At 25.3% G+C, this 15000-nt stretch overlaps 1 protein-coding gene across 1 annotated transcript in view; it reads left to right on the top strand.

Annotated features, from left to right (window-relative positions):
* The window catches only part of LOC136071986 (ribosome quality control complex subunit TCF25-like), a 26013-nt gene that overhangs the window by 2450 nt on the left and 8563 nt on the right, over positions 1 to 15000 (top strand). Inside the window, exons 2-17 of the mRNA XM_065818951.1 lie at positions 295 to 342; positions 559 to 651; positions 739 to 817; positions 928 to 982; positions 1105 to 1170; positions 3982 to 4017; positions 4092 to 4135; positions 4755 to 4788; positions 8972 to 9071; positions 11861 to 11960; positions 12462 to 12555; positions 12864 to 12913; positions 13055 to 13097; positions 13218 to 13416; positions 13882 to 14159; positions 14268 to 14326. Of these exons, the coding sequence (XP_065675023.1) occupies positions 295 to 342; positions 559 to 651; positions 739 to 817; positions 928 to 982; positions 1105 to 1170; positions 3982 to 4017; positions 4092 to 4135; positions 4755 to 4788; positions 8972 to 9071; positions 11861 to 11960; positions 12462 to 12555; positions 12864 to 12913; positions 13055 to 13097; positions 13218 to 13416; positions 13882 to 14159; positions 14268 to 14326 (1378 nt within the window). The remainder of the gene's footprint in view (positions 1 to 294; positions 343 to 558; positions 652 to 738; positions 818 to 927; positions 983 to 1104; positions 1171 to 3981; positions 4018 to 4091; positions 4136 to 4754; positions 4789 to 8971; positions 9072 to 11860; positions 11961 to 12461; positions 12556 to 12863; positions 12914 to 13054; positions 13098 to 13217; positions 13417 to 13881; positions 14160 to 14267; positions 14327 to 15000) is intronic.

The following is a 15000-nucleotide window of genomic DNA, read 5'->3' as shown; positions in this document are numbered from 1 at the left end:
TCAAATTTTGATTTTATATTTATATCCAGAGTTTTAAATTGTAATTTTATCTTTTGAAAATGTAGTATGTTAACTACGAAACATGTCAAAATTTAAAAAAATCGTGTTTTTCTTTAAAATATGTTAATATATATATTTCTACACAATTATCTGTATGCAAAGGTTTGGGACTTTAGTCATCATATGTTAAAAATAATATTCTTACAAAGAGACTAGTTTTTATTCATATGCAATTTTAATATTTTATTATTATTATGTCAATTATTATTTTAATTTTTTGTTTTAATAATTTAGTTACTTGTTGAAGATGACGTAAATAGTAATGATCATTTTAGTGAGCAGGTAATAATTGTTTACAGGTAATTTTTTGTTAGCATGCTTTATAAATTTTGGTTGGGATGAGAGCTTCTATTACACAATATTTTAATTTGTTCACTAAATATGCTAGCAAGCTTTAGAATCTGTTGAAACTATTTGATTTTAATTATTAATTTTGAATTGAATTATTTTCTGAGTTGTTTTTAATCTTTTGTCAATAATATCTTCTTTTCTTTTTAGGATGATGTAAATGTTGCATCACCTGTATCAACTTCTTCATCAAAAAAAAAGAAAAAGAAAAAAAAGGGTTCAAAAAAATTGAATAAAAATAATGTAAGGTTTTTTTTTTTTTTTTTTTTGCTTTTTATTTTTAATTTGTCCGTAGTTATCTCTTATTTCTAATATAAAAATAAAACCTAGACAATCGCTGATGATGTTGATGCAGCAATACGTGAAGTGACTGAAATATATGGAGATGTTAACTCTGGTACACAGTCAGGTCTGTTAATTTTACCAATTAATTTTAATATATATCTTAAACACTTTGCTATCTTTTATCTATATTTCAATTTTATTACATTATTATATTTGATAATATCTTTTTTTTAGTGTCTGATACAAGTGCAGCATTTTCAAATAAATCTGTTTTTTGTATTGACTACAGGTTTTTAATGTTTAAATATAATATGTACAGAGTTTTAATAAAGTTTTTATATTTGTTTTTAAATAACTTTTGAAAAGACTTCTTTGTTTATTCTTATCAAACAATTAAAATATTTTCTCAAGGAATCTCAATCCAGAAAATGAATTGAAAAGAAAATTTGGAGCAAATGTGGTTAACAGAGACAAAAGGTTTGACATTTTTTTTGTTGTTGTTATTTTATCATTATATTTGTTTCTTATTATAATTTTATATTATATTCTTTTTATAAATATCCATGCATTTATAAAATGTGTTTTAGTCGTAAAAGTCAACTTGCATTTCTTATAAATGAAAATATAAATTACCATTTAAATTATAATTTATGTATATTGCTATATATCTATGTAAATAAAATAATTTATGTATATTGCTATATATCTATGTAAATGACTAGTCATAGGAATTTGAATTTGAATTTTGGGAGAACAAGCAATGTTACTTTTGACTCACTATTGGCTACTAGAGCTGGTCCAAGTTTGTTTGATCTCTTAAAGAGAAAGGGTATCACTAGATAAACTATCCTAATTAGGACAATAGTATTCTATACAAGAACCAATTAAAGATATATAGAATTAGAGAATGTAATCAGGAAAAAAAAATAGGTTGCATAAAGGGCAAAACAAAAAAGCCAACCTGACCAGATGCTAATTGTGCAATCATTTTGTTGACAATTTTCAACAAAATGATTGTTGATTATTAGTTGAAAATAATTTCAGAAGACTTAAAGTAGTAGATTCAGTAAGATTTATTTTATCAATAATTTATCAATATCGGAGTATTAAGATTGTGGCAATGTTGGAAGTAAGCAATTGAGTTGTATTTAGGCTATAATTCACTACCTACTTAAATAATCAAGGTAACACAGAGGAGAAAACATAATTAAAACTGACTCTCTGTTTTAAGTGATAATGAGTGATTAAACAAAAAGACTAAAAATTGAACCTTGTGTTGTAAATACATTGTTAAAAATTTATTTGATGCGCCAATTGAAGAGTGCTTATGCAGAAGACCAGCATGCCAGATTTTATCATTTTAGGTGTTTCTATTGCAATAACCCTTATCTAACTATATCTATCAAATATACAGTATAAAATTTCTGTTATTACAGTCAATAAGAGTAGAAAGAGAGAATAAAAACCAGTGTTAATTGAAAGTCGTTGATGATGTGTTAAAAGTTTGTTTATTAGTGCTCCCAAACCCTCAAAATACTTTAAAAGTATATTTTATATACTTTTAAAGTATTTTTAATAATTTTTCAGGCAAACATTTTGTATTTGTATTCTAAACTTTGGTTTTATTTTGTATTTTCAATATATCTTTTAAAATACAAAATAAATATTATCAAAAAAAAAGATGTTTTTGCTAATGACTTATTAGTGAAGTATAATTAATATTTACTACTAATAAAATACAAAATAATTTTTGTTTAAAAAATCCACTTCCTAAGCTACTTAAAATTCATGTTGTTTACAAATTGCGCTGGCTGTAATGCCAGTTATATTGGAAAAGCTTCCAGACATTTAACAACTAGAATTAATGACCACTTCCGGACTTAAAAAAATCATATATATATATATATATATATATATAAACATTTAATTACACTCGTTAATTGTAAAAATCTGTTTAACCGCTTCAACTTAACAAATTAAAAGTAAAAGAAGTTCTCCACATTAAATGGTAAAATTCCTCACTTAATAAACAAACTTTCTATTATAAATAGCTTATCTATTTAATTAAAATGACAATTTTTCTTTATTTTGATTGTATTAATTGTTTATTCACTGAGTCATTTTGTAATTATTTCATTGATTTAATATGTAGATTTTTTGGCCGTTAATCTTTCTCTTAAAATGCTCTGATTTTTAATATTCCAGAGTTTTATATTGTAAAAACAATCTTTTGAAAATGTAATGCAAAATTACAAAACATGTCAAGATTTAAAAATATTGTGTTATTTTTAAATATATTTATTGTATGCTATTATGACATTCAAGGAATTTATAAAGTGTTTGATTTAAAGATAAACAACATTCATAAAGATAAACAATATTCATAAAGATAAACAACATTTTAATTCAATTTTGTGTTTATTGAGAGAAAATAATATATATAAAGAACAAAGGTATCAGAAAATAAATTCTTTGGCATAAGCTGAAGTGGTTTGGTTTAGCATAAGATACATTCAATGGTATCAGAAGATACAAATTCTAGCAAGATTTAGGAAAATAAGCAGCATGCTGACTTAGGAGCAACATGTACAGCATACAGCATGCAGTCTCAACAACAGTTTGACTCAGGAACAATATGTCTAACATAAACAAAACACAAGGTATTTCTTGAATCTTGGATGAACATTATTTTAAAATAACCACTTATGATGATGAACATTATTTTAAAATAACCAATTATGCTGTCTGAATAAGCTCTTGTCTTCATAAGTTGACTAAACCTCTAGCCTACTAAAGCGTCTAAACATAATTATCTATATATCTATTATTATTGTTGTTGTTGTTGTTGTTGTTGTTGTTGTTGTTGTTGTTGTTGTTAATACTATTGTTATTATTATTGTTATTATTACTATTGTTGTTAGTATTATTGTTATTATATATATTACGTTATTTACAATGATCAAGTTCCAACTTTGGACTTGATCATTGTAAATAACGTAGAAACAAGCTCTTGCTTTGCCATAATTTACTGATACTCAAACAACAATCTGTATTAAAAAGTAACCAAAAAATATTTTAAGCAATCCTTCTTGCTGAAAATCAATGAATATATAGATTTAATTTAGTTGTCATTTTTAGTTTTCACATCACTTTCAATCATTGAAGTCATTGAGAATCATTTCAACCAAAATCATTTCAATCATTGAGATTTTTTTTTTTTTTTCATAATTTTATTGCATTTTGTTTCAACTAAGCCTTTAACATATCTATATATGTGATTTTTTTTAGAACCAACCAACATGCACATAAAGTTCACAAAACTACGTAAGTCACACAACTCATTGCTAAATTTCTTTAATAAACTAGAATTTGTTTTGTTTAATTTAATTTATCAACAGATTGATTACACCTCGTGAAAATTGGCAAAGATTTTCAAATGTTGGTAGGCTCTTTTTTTTTTTTTCTATTATGGCATGGTTATAATTTTAATTGCAAGTTCTATTCACTTATAATAATTATTGATTTTTTTTATAGAAAAAAAAAAGAATGTAGAATTTATACTGTTTTTTTTTTTTTTTTAAATATTTGTTCATTTTTACTTTAAAATCTTTTTTTTCTTTTAAATGTTTTAAATTTACTTTACTCTTTTTGTTTATTAAATGTGTAGTTTAAAAGAGTGTAATTTAAATGTGTAGTTCGAAGCCAAATTCAAAAGAGCTTAAATTATTTATTTAAATAGTATTGGCTAATTTTTTGGAAACATTTATTATAAAAAAAAACTTCTTGATTTACTTGTTTTTAACAAAAAAATTCAAAACTAATTTTATAGGCTAATATTACTCCAATATTCTATCTGCAGCCAACAGTTTTTCTCATAACTTTTTAAATTTGATTTTATCTAGTTTATTTTTTAATTGTAATTTAATTAGTAATTTATTAAATTATTTAGGTAATCATAATGCATAACTGGTTTTAGACAAATTATATAATATATAGGATAGTATATATAGATTGGTCCAACTATATAGGATAGTATATATAGATGCGTTTTTTTTATTTAGGAATTAAAATGAAACTTGTTCAACAAGAGAATAAGTGAGTATTACATTTTTTCAACGCACGTGTGTGCATTTTTTGTGAATATACTTAAAACTGGATTTCTTGATCTACACTGCATCCTGAAACTTCCTGTTAATGTATAAATTTAATTATTGTTTTATATTTTGTTTTATAATTATTCTAGTTTACTATCTTAATAATAAGTATATCTTTATAAATATGTTTTTTTTTAGAAGCCAGTTGGTACTTTTTAAAGGTCCAACTGGCTAGAATCGCGTTTGTGTGTATATATAATATATATATATATATATATATGTATATATATATATATATATGTATATATATATATATATATAAATTAGTAAAAAACACTTATCTAACTTTTATCTTCGACTTGAAGTTTCACCATTCATCAGGAAGAGTTCTCTTCCTGATGATCCAGCAATGGTGAAACTTCAAGTCGAAGATAAAAGTTAGATAAGTGTTTTTTACTAATTTATTATTGCTCTGTTCTTTAAGAACATTGAGCACTCGATTTGTAAAATACACTAACATTATTTACATATATATATATATATATATATATATATATATATATATATATATATATATATATATATATATATATATATATATATATATATATATATATATATATATATGTATATATATATATATATATATATATATATATATATATATATATATATATATATATATATATATATATATATATATGTATATAGATATATTAGGGCAAGCCAAAGTACCACATAAATTTTTCAAAGAATCAATTTTACTAATGGCTGCATAAAATATTAATCCTTTTACAGCAAAAATAATTTTTGATATTAAAGTGTCATCTTTAAGTTCTGATGAATTTCATCTTAAGTCTGAATAATTTGAATAAAACAATGACTAAAAACTTCCATTGCATTTGTTCCGCTTTTCAATAAGTTCAGTTACTTATTAATAATTACTATACTTACTAATAATTGCGCATTTCTAAAAAAAAACAAGAACTAGATTACAATTTTACTGCATAGTGTTTACTAAATATGTCAAGAATAGTGAAAAGTTTCATTTATGATTTGGCCTTGATGTAACAGTCAACAAATAATGCAAGTCACAGCACGCATTATTTGTTGACTGTTACATCAAATTGTTTTATATATAAATATGATGTATTTAAGTATTACACTCTACAAACCATTAAAAAAGATTCAAAAAATAACCAGCTCGAGTACATCTTGCATTTCTCAGGTAATTTCAGAAGTTCCTATATTGATATGCACAAGGAACACCAAACTTATTAAAAATAGTATCAACGCTAAACTTGGGTTTAGCTTATAGTTTAACTTTAATGGGAATGTCAGTTATAGGACTGCTTTTTTTATTGATGCATGTTCCAAAACCAATTTCGAGGATTAGTTAAAATGCAACATGCAAAACAACAAAATTTAAATACTCTGAGAAAAGTTAATTCTGTAAATGGTTAATCCTTCTCAGTGAAAGGGTGCTTGGTACTGATGAACCATCACCAGTGTCTAATAGTACCGGTTTTGATTCATCTCCACTTAAGATAACGAAATGTATATGAAAAACAATCGAACCAATTTATACAAAAAATATGCTTGCATATAAAGATGTGGGAAAGAAAAGTTAAGTTGTAAATGAAATTATTTACACCAAACCCATACAAGTTGCAGTCAGCAAATGCAAAATATTATCCTAACAGAACTTGCTAAAAACTTGCTAAGAACTTGCTGTTATTATTTGCCAGTGACAGTGTACATAGTTATATAATAGTATACATGTACATGCATACTATTATATTACTATGTAATATAATAGTATACAACAGTGTACATAATGGCTATTTTCGAAAGTATGTATAATTTATAAGGAGTTTGCAGTCATTTGCTATCATCAAACAATGAAATAATTTTTTCATAACTTACCACCTATAGATTTTAAGTATCAAATATGTCAATTTTTTTTCCGTTAAAATCTGGTGTTCGGCCAAATAGTTTTCAATATTTGAAAACTATTTGTCCAAATAGTTTTCAATAGAAAACTATTCAAATCATTCTGCTCCAGACCATGACAGACTACAGATTTTGGCAGTGTTCGACAATAGCTGACGTGCCAGGAGCCTCAACGGGCTGGCTCCTGTTGTTTTGGTGGTTGTGCGCCTGCTCGACGTTGAACAGCTTCTCGTCCATGAACAGGATGCGCTTCCATCGCTGAGCAGCGGCCTGACGCCTGAGTTGGCGACATCTCTGGCGCCGCGCATGTTTGTTTTCATCGGTCAGCAATGAGTTTGTTTGCATCGGTTTTACATTCTAATACTATTTATATAATTTTTTTACTGAGTTAACTTCCCCAAAGCCGAGTGGGAAACTACAGTCAAGAAAACTCTTTTTATATATTTTTTTAATTTTAAATTGTAATTACAACCCCCACTTTACTCATTAACTTCGAAACGAGAATCTTAATGAACAAGATTGCTGAACAAAGAAACAAGCTAAGTGCAGTACAACCAAGGATGTGGTGGGTTGGAACATGGAACTTCTTGCTTACAAAGCAAGCCATATATCACTAAACCACTACCACATTGGTTATAGTTAATTTACTTAACATCTATAACACACAAATGTGGAACTATGTGCATTGAGTTTTAAAGTATGTATGTATATAATAATAATAATAATAATAATAATAGTATATCAGTCTTTCACAGGAAAGCGTGCGATCGCACGTCTTTATATGATCAGGCAAATTACATTTTGCTTTGACGATTTGACTGCAGCTATTTTAAAAAACATTTTAAAAACGCGCTGAATGAAAAATGTTTTCAATTATACCTTAAGTAAAATAAATTACATCAAAACTTTGAACAAATGTTTTTATATTAGCGAAATGCTTTTAAATAAAGTAACAATTTACTGGTAATGGTTTTTTTAAAAGTATGATTGGCAGTTGTATATATTTTTTAATTTATAATATATACATTGTTTAAGTGTGCATTTTTTATAATAAATGTTATTAAAAATAAAAAATTGTTTTGTTTTTATAAACGATTACATTCTACGACAACGAAAGTCTTTTTAACGAATTTTAATAAAAGAATAATTAAAGTTAATACATTTGAAAAGATAAACAAAATTTCGTTGAAAAAAAAACAACAAATGTTTATATATAGTGTTATTAAAATAGACTCTAAAAAATGATGATTAATAATAATTTAGTTATATAAATTATATTCAATCAATATTATGCTCAAATCAAGTTCTTTAAAAAATTTTTTTTTCCCATGGTGAATTAACGTAATCCAAGTGAACTAAATTATTTTCTTACCACTGCATGATTATGATTATAATTGGTAAATTAAACTAGGAGGCTGAATAAGTGCGAACTGGCTTAAGTGGAAACTGGTAAAAATGCGAAGCAGTTGTTAAAACCAGCATAAATGCAAATCGACATAAGTGCACCAAAATAATTTACAAATATTAGCATGCTTGGAAGTGCAAACTGGCATAAGTGTGAAACAGTTGGAAAAAATGGCATGTGTGCCAAAAAAATTTGCAAACATTGGATAAGTGTTAACTGGCATAAAAGTGAAGCAGTTGCATAAAATAGAATAAGTGCGAATTGGCATAAGTGCGCCAAATAAAATTGCAACTATTAACATAATTTTGAATTGACATTTTGCACTTATCCCAGTTTATGCAACTGCTTTGCACTTATGCTGGCTCACACTTATGCCAATGTTTGAAAATTCTTTTAGCGAACTTATGCCAATTCCCACTTATGTTGATTCACACTTATGCCAGTTTTTGCAACTGCTTTGCAATTATGCCAGTTTGCACCTATGCCAATGTTTGCAAATTCTTTTAGCGCAATTATGCCAGTTCCTACCTGTGCCATTTTTTGCAACTGATTTGCACTTATGACAATTTACACTTATGCCAGTTTGCATTTATGCAAGTTTACACTTACGCCATTTCCCATTCACGCCAATTGCACTTATTCAGTTGTTCTTATTAATATATTTCGCACTTATTCAGTTGTCCCAATTAATTGTGATGTTATCAGTAACAAAAATATTTGTATAAAAGTACATTGTTACATCTTACTTAAACCCAATCTTACTTAAATTTGTTGTTGATTTTATTCGTAGGTAGTTTTTAAATAAATTATTTAAAAAATTTTTCAGAAATAATTTGGTATTCGCATTTGAACACCTTGAAAATTATCAAGCTATTCAGTTTAAGTTCCTGGATGCAGTTCAGTCATTGGATCATAATAATATAGTGGTTTGTTTTTAAGTTTTTATTGATATATAATTTGGAGAACTGTTTAAAAGTTTTTATTACAACAGTTTGTTGGCAAGGAGTAGATAATTTGCTTTAGGGAGAAGTAAAAAAGAGATTAGCATTAACTTCTTAGTTAAAAACCATTGATGATTAATTGGTTTGATAGCCATCCGAACATAATGACAATGAACTTAAATTAGGGTGTTGCTCATTACAAAATGTTTGTAAAATGTCTTTTTACATCCTCTGCACCCTCATCTGTGTCTACATAGTAAAATAATACTAAATTGAAGAAATTGCTTTTAAAAAATATTCTAATTGGTGCCACATGACCCTGAAATATTTGATTTGTTTTAAGTACTATAAAACAAAAATTATTAAGGACACATCAACTTGGGTCTCAAAGGTAGGAAAATTATAATCATAGTTTATAAAAAAATAGTAATCTTATTTTATAATAACAATTTAATTATTAAAAAAACTTGAAATTTAAAAAAACCATAGATTTTGTGCAATGTAATTTAAAATATAATATAAAGATTTTATATATATTGATTATTATTTATATAAATTTGCTTCTTTTGGTAGTAATTGTTATATGTAGTAACTATGCAGCTGTTGTATGTAGTAATCATGTGACTCTTATATGTAGTAACTATTCAGCTGTTGTATATAGTAATCATGGGACTCTTATATGTAGTAACTATGCAGCTGTTGTATGTAGTAATCATGTGACTCTTATATGTAGTAACTATGCAGCTGTTGTATATATTAATCATGGGACTCTTATATGTAGTAACTATGTAATAATATAGCAGTTGTGCAATAACATGTGATATTTAAAAATCTTGACAAAAGTTTATTAACTATATAAATATAAAGGAATAATTTAATAAACAGTCACAACTGTTACAAATTTAACTCTTTATATTTATTAACAATTTTTTTTTTAATTAGTTGTGTTTAAAAACTTACATCAACCAAAAAAATGTTTAAGATACTATATGTTACCATTTAAAAAACCCCATGGTGAATTTGAATTTGAGATACAAGCATGGTGCCCATACCTTAAATGCGATACTAGTGCACTTGAAAAAGTTTAATGATATGCTACTAAATGGATACCCCAGATTAAAAATTTATGGACCAATTACTTAAAGCACACTGGAAAAAATTTATGGACCAAAATACTTAAAGCACACTGGAAAAAAGATGTAAAGGAGGCAACTTATTTCAATTGTACAAACTATTTAAAAAATAATTTTTTTTTGTATAACTAGATTTTAATATTTTTGCCTCGTATCAGCCCAGCACAAGGGGCCATAATTTCAAAATCAGAGAGAATTATTAAAAACTGCAATATTCATCATCAATTCTTAACCAATAGAGTCTCATCAATGTGGAACAAACTACCAGATATTAATGATTTAATATTGTGTATCACAACCGTACATTGCAAAATTATTAATAAAAGCACTAGAATTCGTTATCAAATGAAAACTAAAACACCTAAAAGAACACTGGTGCAAAAAGCAGCTGTCCATTTAAAATGCTCTAGATTAGTTTTGATTTTTCAGAAAACAAAAAGATTGTTATTGTCAATGAATCATATTTGTATTTAAACAACATCAATATTTCTGCAAATGCTGGATTTTATTCTTCTGACATAAATGGGGAATCAAATAATGTAAGGTTAAAAAGAAAAGATAAATTTGAGCCAGAATTACTTGTTTAGATTGCATTATTGACAAATGGAATCTCTCAGCATTACATAGCTCTATCAGGCCAAGCAGTCGATGAAAATGAGTATAAAAAATGTTTCAAAATGTATTGCCATAATCATAATCATAAAAATGACAGTTTCTGGTCTCATTTTGCTTCTCCACACTATTTATGTAAAGTACAAGACTATTTAAAATCAGATAAAAGTTTGAATTAATACCAAATGTGCATAATCTTGCTAATGTGCAAGAATTACAACTGGATAAAGATTTTTGGTGTTGAACTTGAAAGATTGGTGTACAATAAAAATTGGCAATCTGAAAATCTAGATAAACTCAAAAAATGGATTGAGGTTTCAATCAAGAAAATTGACATAAAATCAATACATCTGCTAGCTGCTGCAACTTTACAAGAGTGAACACTGTTTTTCATCATGGCATGAAAAACTTATAAATTCATTTAATTTTATTATTTAGACTTCTTTTGTTATTATACTTTTTGAATGAATAAAGTTGATCATCTCATTATAAAGTTATACAATTTTTAGTTTTTTCGGATTTTTAGTTATCACATTTTATATAGCTAAACAATCTATTGTTAGAAGTGAGTGAGATGATAATCAAACAATCTATTGTTAGAAGTAAGTGAGATGATAATCAAATGATCTATTGTTAGAAGTGAGTGAGATGATAATCAAACAAACAAATAATAAAATAATAAAATGTTTTTGTAGAAATAAGAAAATTTTATTTAGAATGATGTTATTTTTTTTTTAATGTCTGAGAGTTAATGAATTTATAAAGAATAAGTTTTGTTTCTCTATCATTTTAATGTCATTTTATTTTTTTATATATCTTTTAAATAAGCCTGATAATTTTTCAAAGAACTTATTTAACTATAACTCTACTATTGGCAGGTAAATGTAAGACAGGTAAAATCCTGATACTATTGGTATGCAGATAGCTGATATTATATATTTATGTGAGACTATGAAGTCTCAGTCTTCAAGAAATCATTAGGGTATCAGTATTTTGTACAGTACATGTATTTTTTTTTTTTTTAACTAGGCTCTTTTGAATGCTTACCCTTATCACATTGATTCCCTTTTGCAATTGAGTGAAATATGTCTTATAAATGAAGATTATCAGATGGCATCTGAGTTTATTGGTAATTTATAAATATTTATTGATAGTTTTATAAAATCTTATTAACTCTAACATTCAAGAAACCGGGAACTTTTTTATTTAAAGAATGTGTGAGTTAAACTAAGCTTTTTAATATCTGTTATAAATAAGACTTGAACATTTGCTTTATGGAAATTAATAAAACTGAAGACTTATATCAATACATTTTATTTCTTCAATCCTGTATTTACTATTTTTTGGAGAAAAAAAATAAAGCATTGATTTGAAAAATCAAATGTCTGTTTTTCATAAAAATTTTTAATTTTTTAATTGAAAGATGGTGTTCGAATTAATTGGAGTTCACTTTATCTTTTAAAAATATTTTTTTAATTAAAATAATTCTTACATTTCTATATATATAAATATATATATATATATATATTATATATATATATTATATATATATATATATAGTAATATATATGTATATATATATATACATAATAGTAATAATAGTAGTATAAAATTATTTTTATATTAATAGAGCGTGCATTATTTGTATTTGAAAATAACTTCCATCCTCTATTTAACTTTGCACAAGGAAATTGTCGTATGGAATATAGACAGACTGAAAACAGGTTGTTTTTTTAAAATATTTTTTTATTTTCATTTTATGATTAGAAAAATCATTTTCAACTCTAAAACCAAAACCTCCAATTTTTTTAATAATGGTTTTGAAAAAGTCTGTATGATATTTAGTTATTTTTATATATTTTATTTTATTTTAAATGTTTCTTTTTCTTTCAACATAATATTAAAATTTTTAATGTTAAAAATGTGATAATTTTTTTAATATACTTTATAAGATAAGGCAACTAATTTGTTAGCATAAATATATTAAATTATGAAAAAAATAAAAACATTTGTTCATGATTCATTTCATTAGGCCATTTTTCTTGGCATTATTTCGACACATAAATTTTCTTGGAAATAAAGGTATGTTTTATTGTAATACTAAATATCTAATTTAATTGGTCATATTATTCACCCATATTATATATATTATTCACCTATATTATATATATTATTCACCTATATTATATATATTATTCCTCTATATAATGAAATTCTTTTCAGCTTGTTACAGAACTGCTCTTGAAGTCTGTAGGGTTTTACTAGGGTAGGTACTAGTCTGCATTCATAATTTTATAAATTTTCTTTATTAATTTTTGCATTTTTACTGAATAAATATTTTTCTTTAAAATCTTTGAATGTTTGCAGTTTCTTTAAAATCTCTTAGGTTAGATCCAGCAGATGATCCATTGTGTATTCTTCTTCTCATTGATTTTTATGCCATAAAATCCCAACAATATGATTTCTTTATTAAATTATATGATGACTTTGAATGCTCAAGAAATGTTTCTTCTTTACCAAACTGTATCTTCTCCTACGCGTTATGCAAATATTACGTTGCTGATAGATCAGAAGCTAATAAACATGTATGGTAATAATTTTTTTGTAAATAATTTTGTAAAATTTAAAAACATCTTTATTTTAGCATTTCCTTAAAAAAATTTAATTTTTAATTTCTAATTTCCAGAGTTTAAAATAAATCATCTTTCATCTTTCATTTTGATCCACTTTTAATTGTTTATTTTTAAACTTTTATTTTCCCTATTTTGTGTTTAGTTGATTTATAAAAATAATTATAATAGTCAAGCCCATATATGGTATAAATAAATTAACATGGTATAAGTAAATATATATATATATATATGTATATATATATATATATATATATATATATATATATATATATATATATATATATATATATATATATATATATATATAAATGGTAATTATATAAAAGTTGGTATAAAGAATTGTTCATTTTTAATTATGGTAATTATAATGGAAATGTTATAATGGTATACATTTTGTTTTTGTTGTTGTTGATGAAGCTAGAGAAGGCTCTTGTAGCATTTCCTTCATTACTTGTTGAACTCATGAACGCTTGTGGTGTTACTCTTGATAAAGAAATTGCTACGCATTCTTTTTTTGATCCTTTATCTTACATTCAACAATCAGCTCCACTCAACCAGCTGATCAGTTTATATGTTGGGCGATCTTATTTTATATGGAAGGATCCTGAGATTTTTAATTGGTTGACAGAAACTTGCAAAAATATTATTGATAACTTTAGTGCTTATCAGGATGTCATTTCAGATGCAGAGAAGAAGTAAGTTTTTGAATATTAATAAATACTATAAAGCTATAAAATACTATAAAACTATAAAATGGGTTAATTTTTATTTTTAGCAAATTTTACACTTTTTTTTATTATTAGGAGAGTTTCATTGTATAAAAAATCACCACTAAATGTTGTTCGCCATATAATGATATCAGGTACTTTTTAACAATTTTTTTATTTTAAATAAAGCAATATTTTTATTAAAATCTATTAATTTAATTAGTTTTTTAAAAAAGAAGTTAAACTAAAATTAACTTTTTTAAATTTAAGCAAGTTTAATATAAATGCCTTAATCTGAAATAGCCTGTTGGCAGGGAATTCATTACATACATCAACTTATAGCCTTCTGTTGCAAAGGAGTGCCGCTACATCAACTTAGGGTTTGGCATAGGGTAGCAATCTTTTATTTCATTATTTTTCATTTTTTCAACTTTTTCTGAAAACGCCTCACAAATTAAAATAAAATAGGGTAATACTTTTATTTGAGCACTTTATAGTATATATATATATATATATATATATATATATATATATATATATATATATATATATATATATATATATATATATATATATATATATATATATGTATGTTGAATCCTTTCTTACCAATCCAAGTATAAAAGTTGTCCTCGATGGACAGCACTCTTCATATTCTGTAACCTCAGGAGTTCCTTAAGATTCTATCCTTGACCCTATAATTTTTTTAATTTAAATAAACGATCTCCCAGAAATTCCCACATCCAGGGTAGCATTGTTTGCTGATGATACTACCATTTATTCTTGTCTTGATAAGAAGCCAACGCTCTTAATTGCTTGGAGGGGGCAT

This window comes from Hydra vulgaris, chromosome 15 (assembly GCF_038396675.1).
Source record: "Hydra vulgaris chromosome 15, alternate assembly HydraT2T_AEP".
Taxonomy (NCBI): domain Eukaryota; kingdom Metazoa; phylum Cnidaria; class Hydrozoa; order Anthoathecata; family Hydridae; genus Hydra; species Hydra vulgaris.
This window is presented reverse-complemented; position numbering and strand designations above follow the sequence as displayed.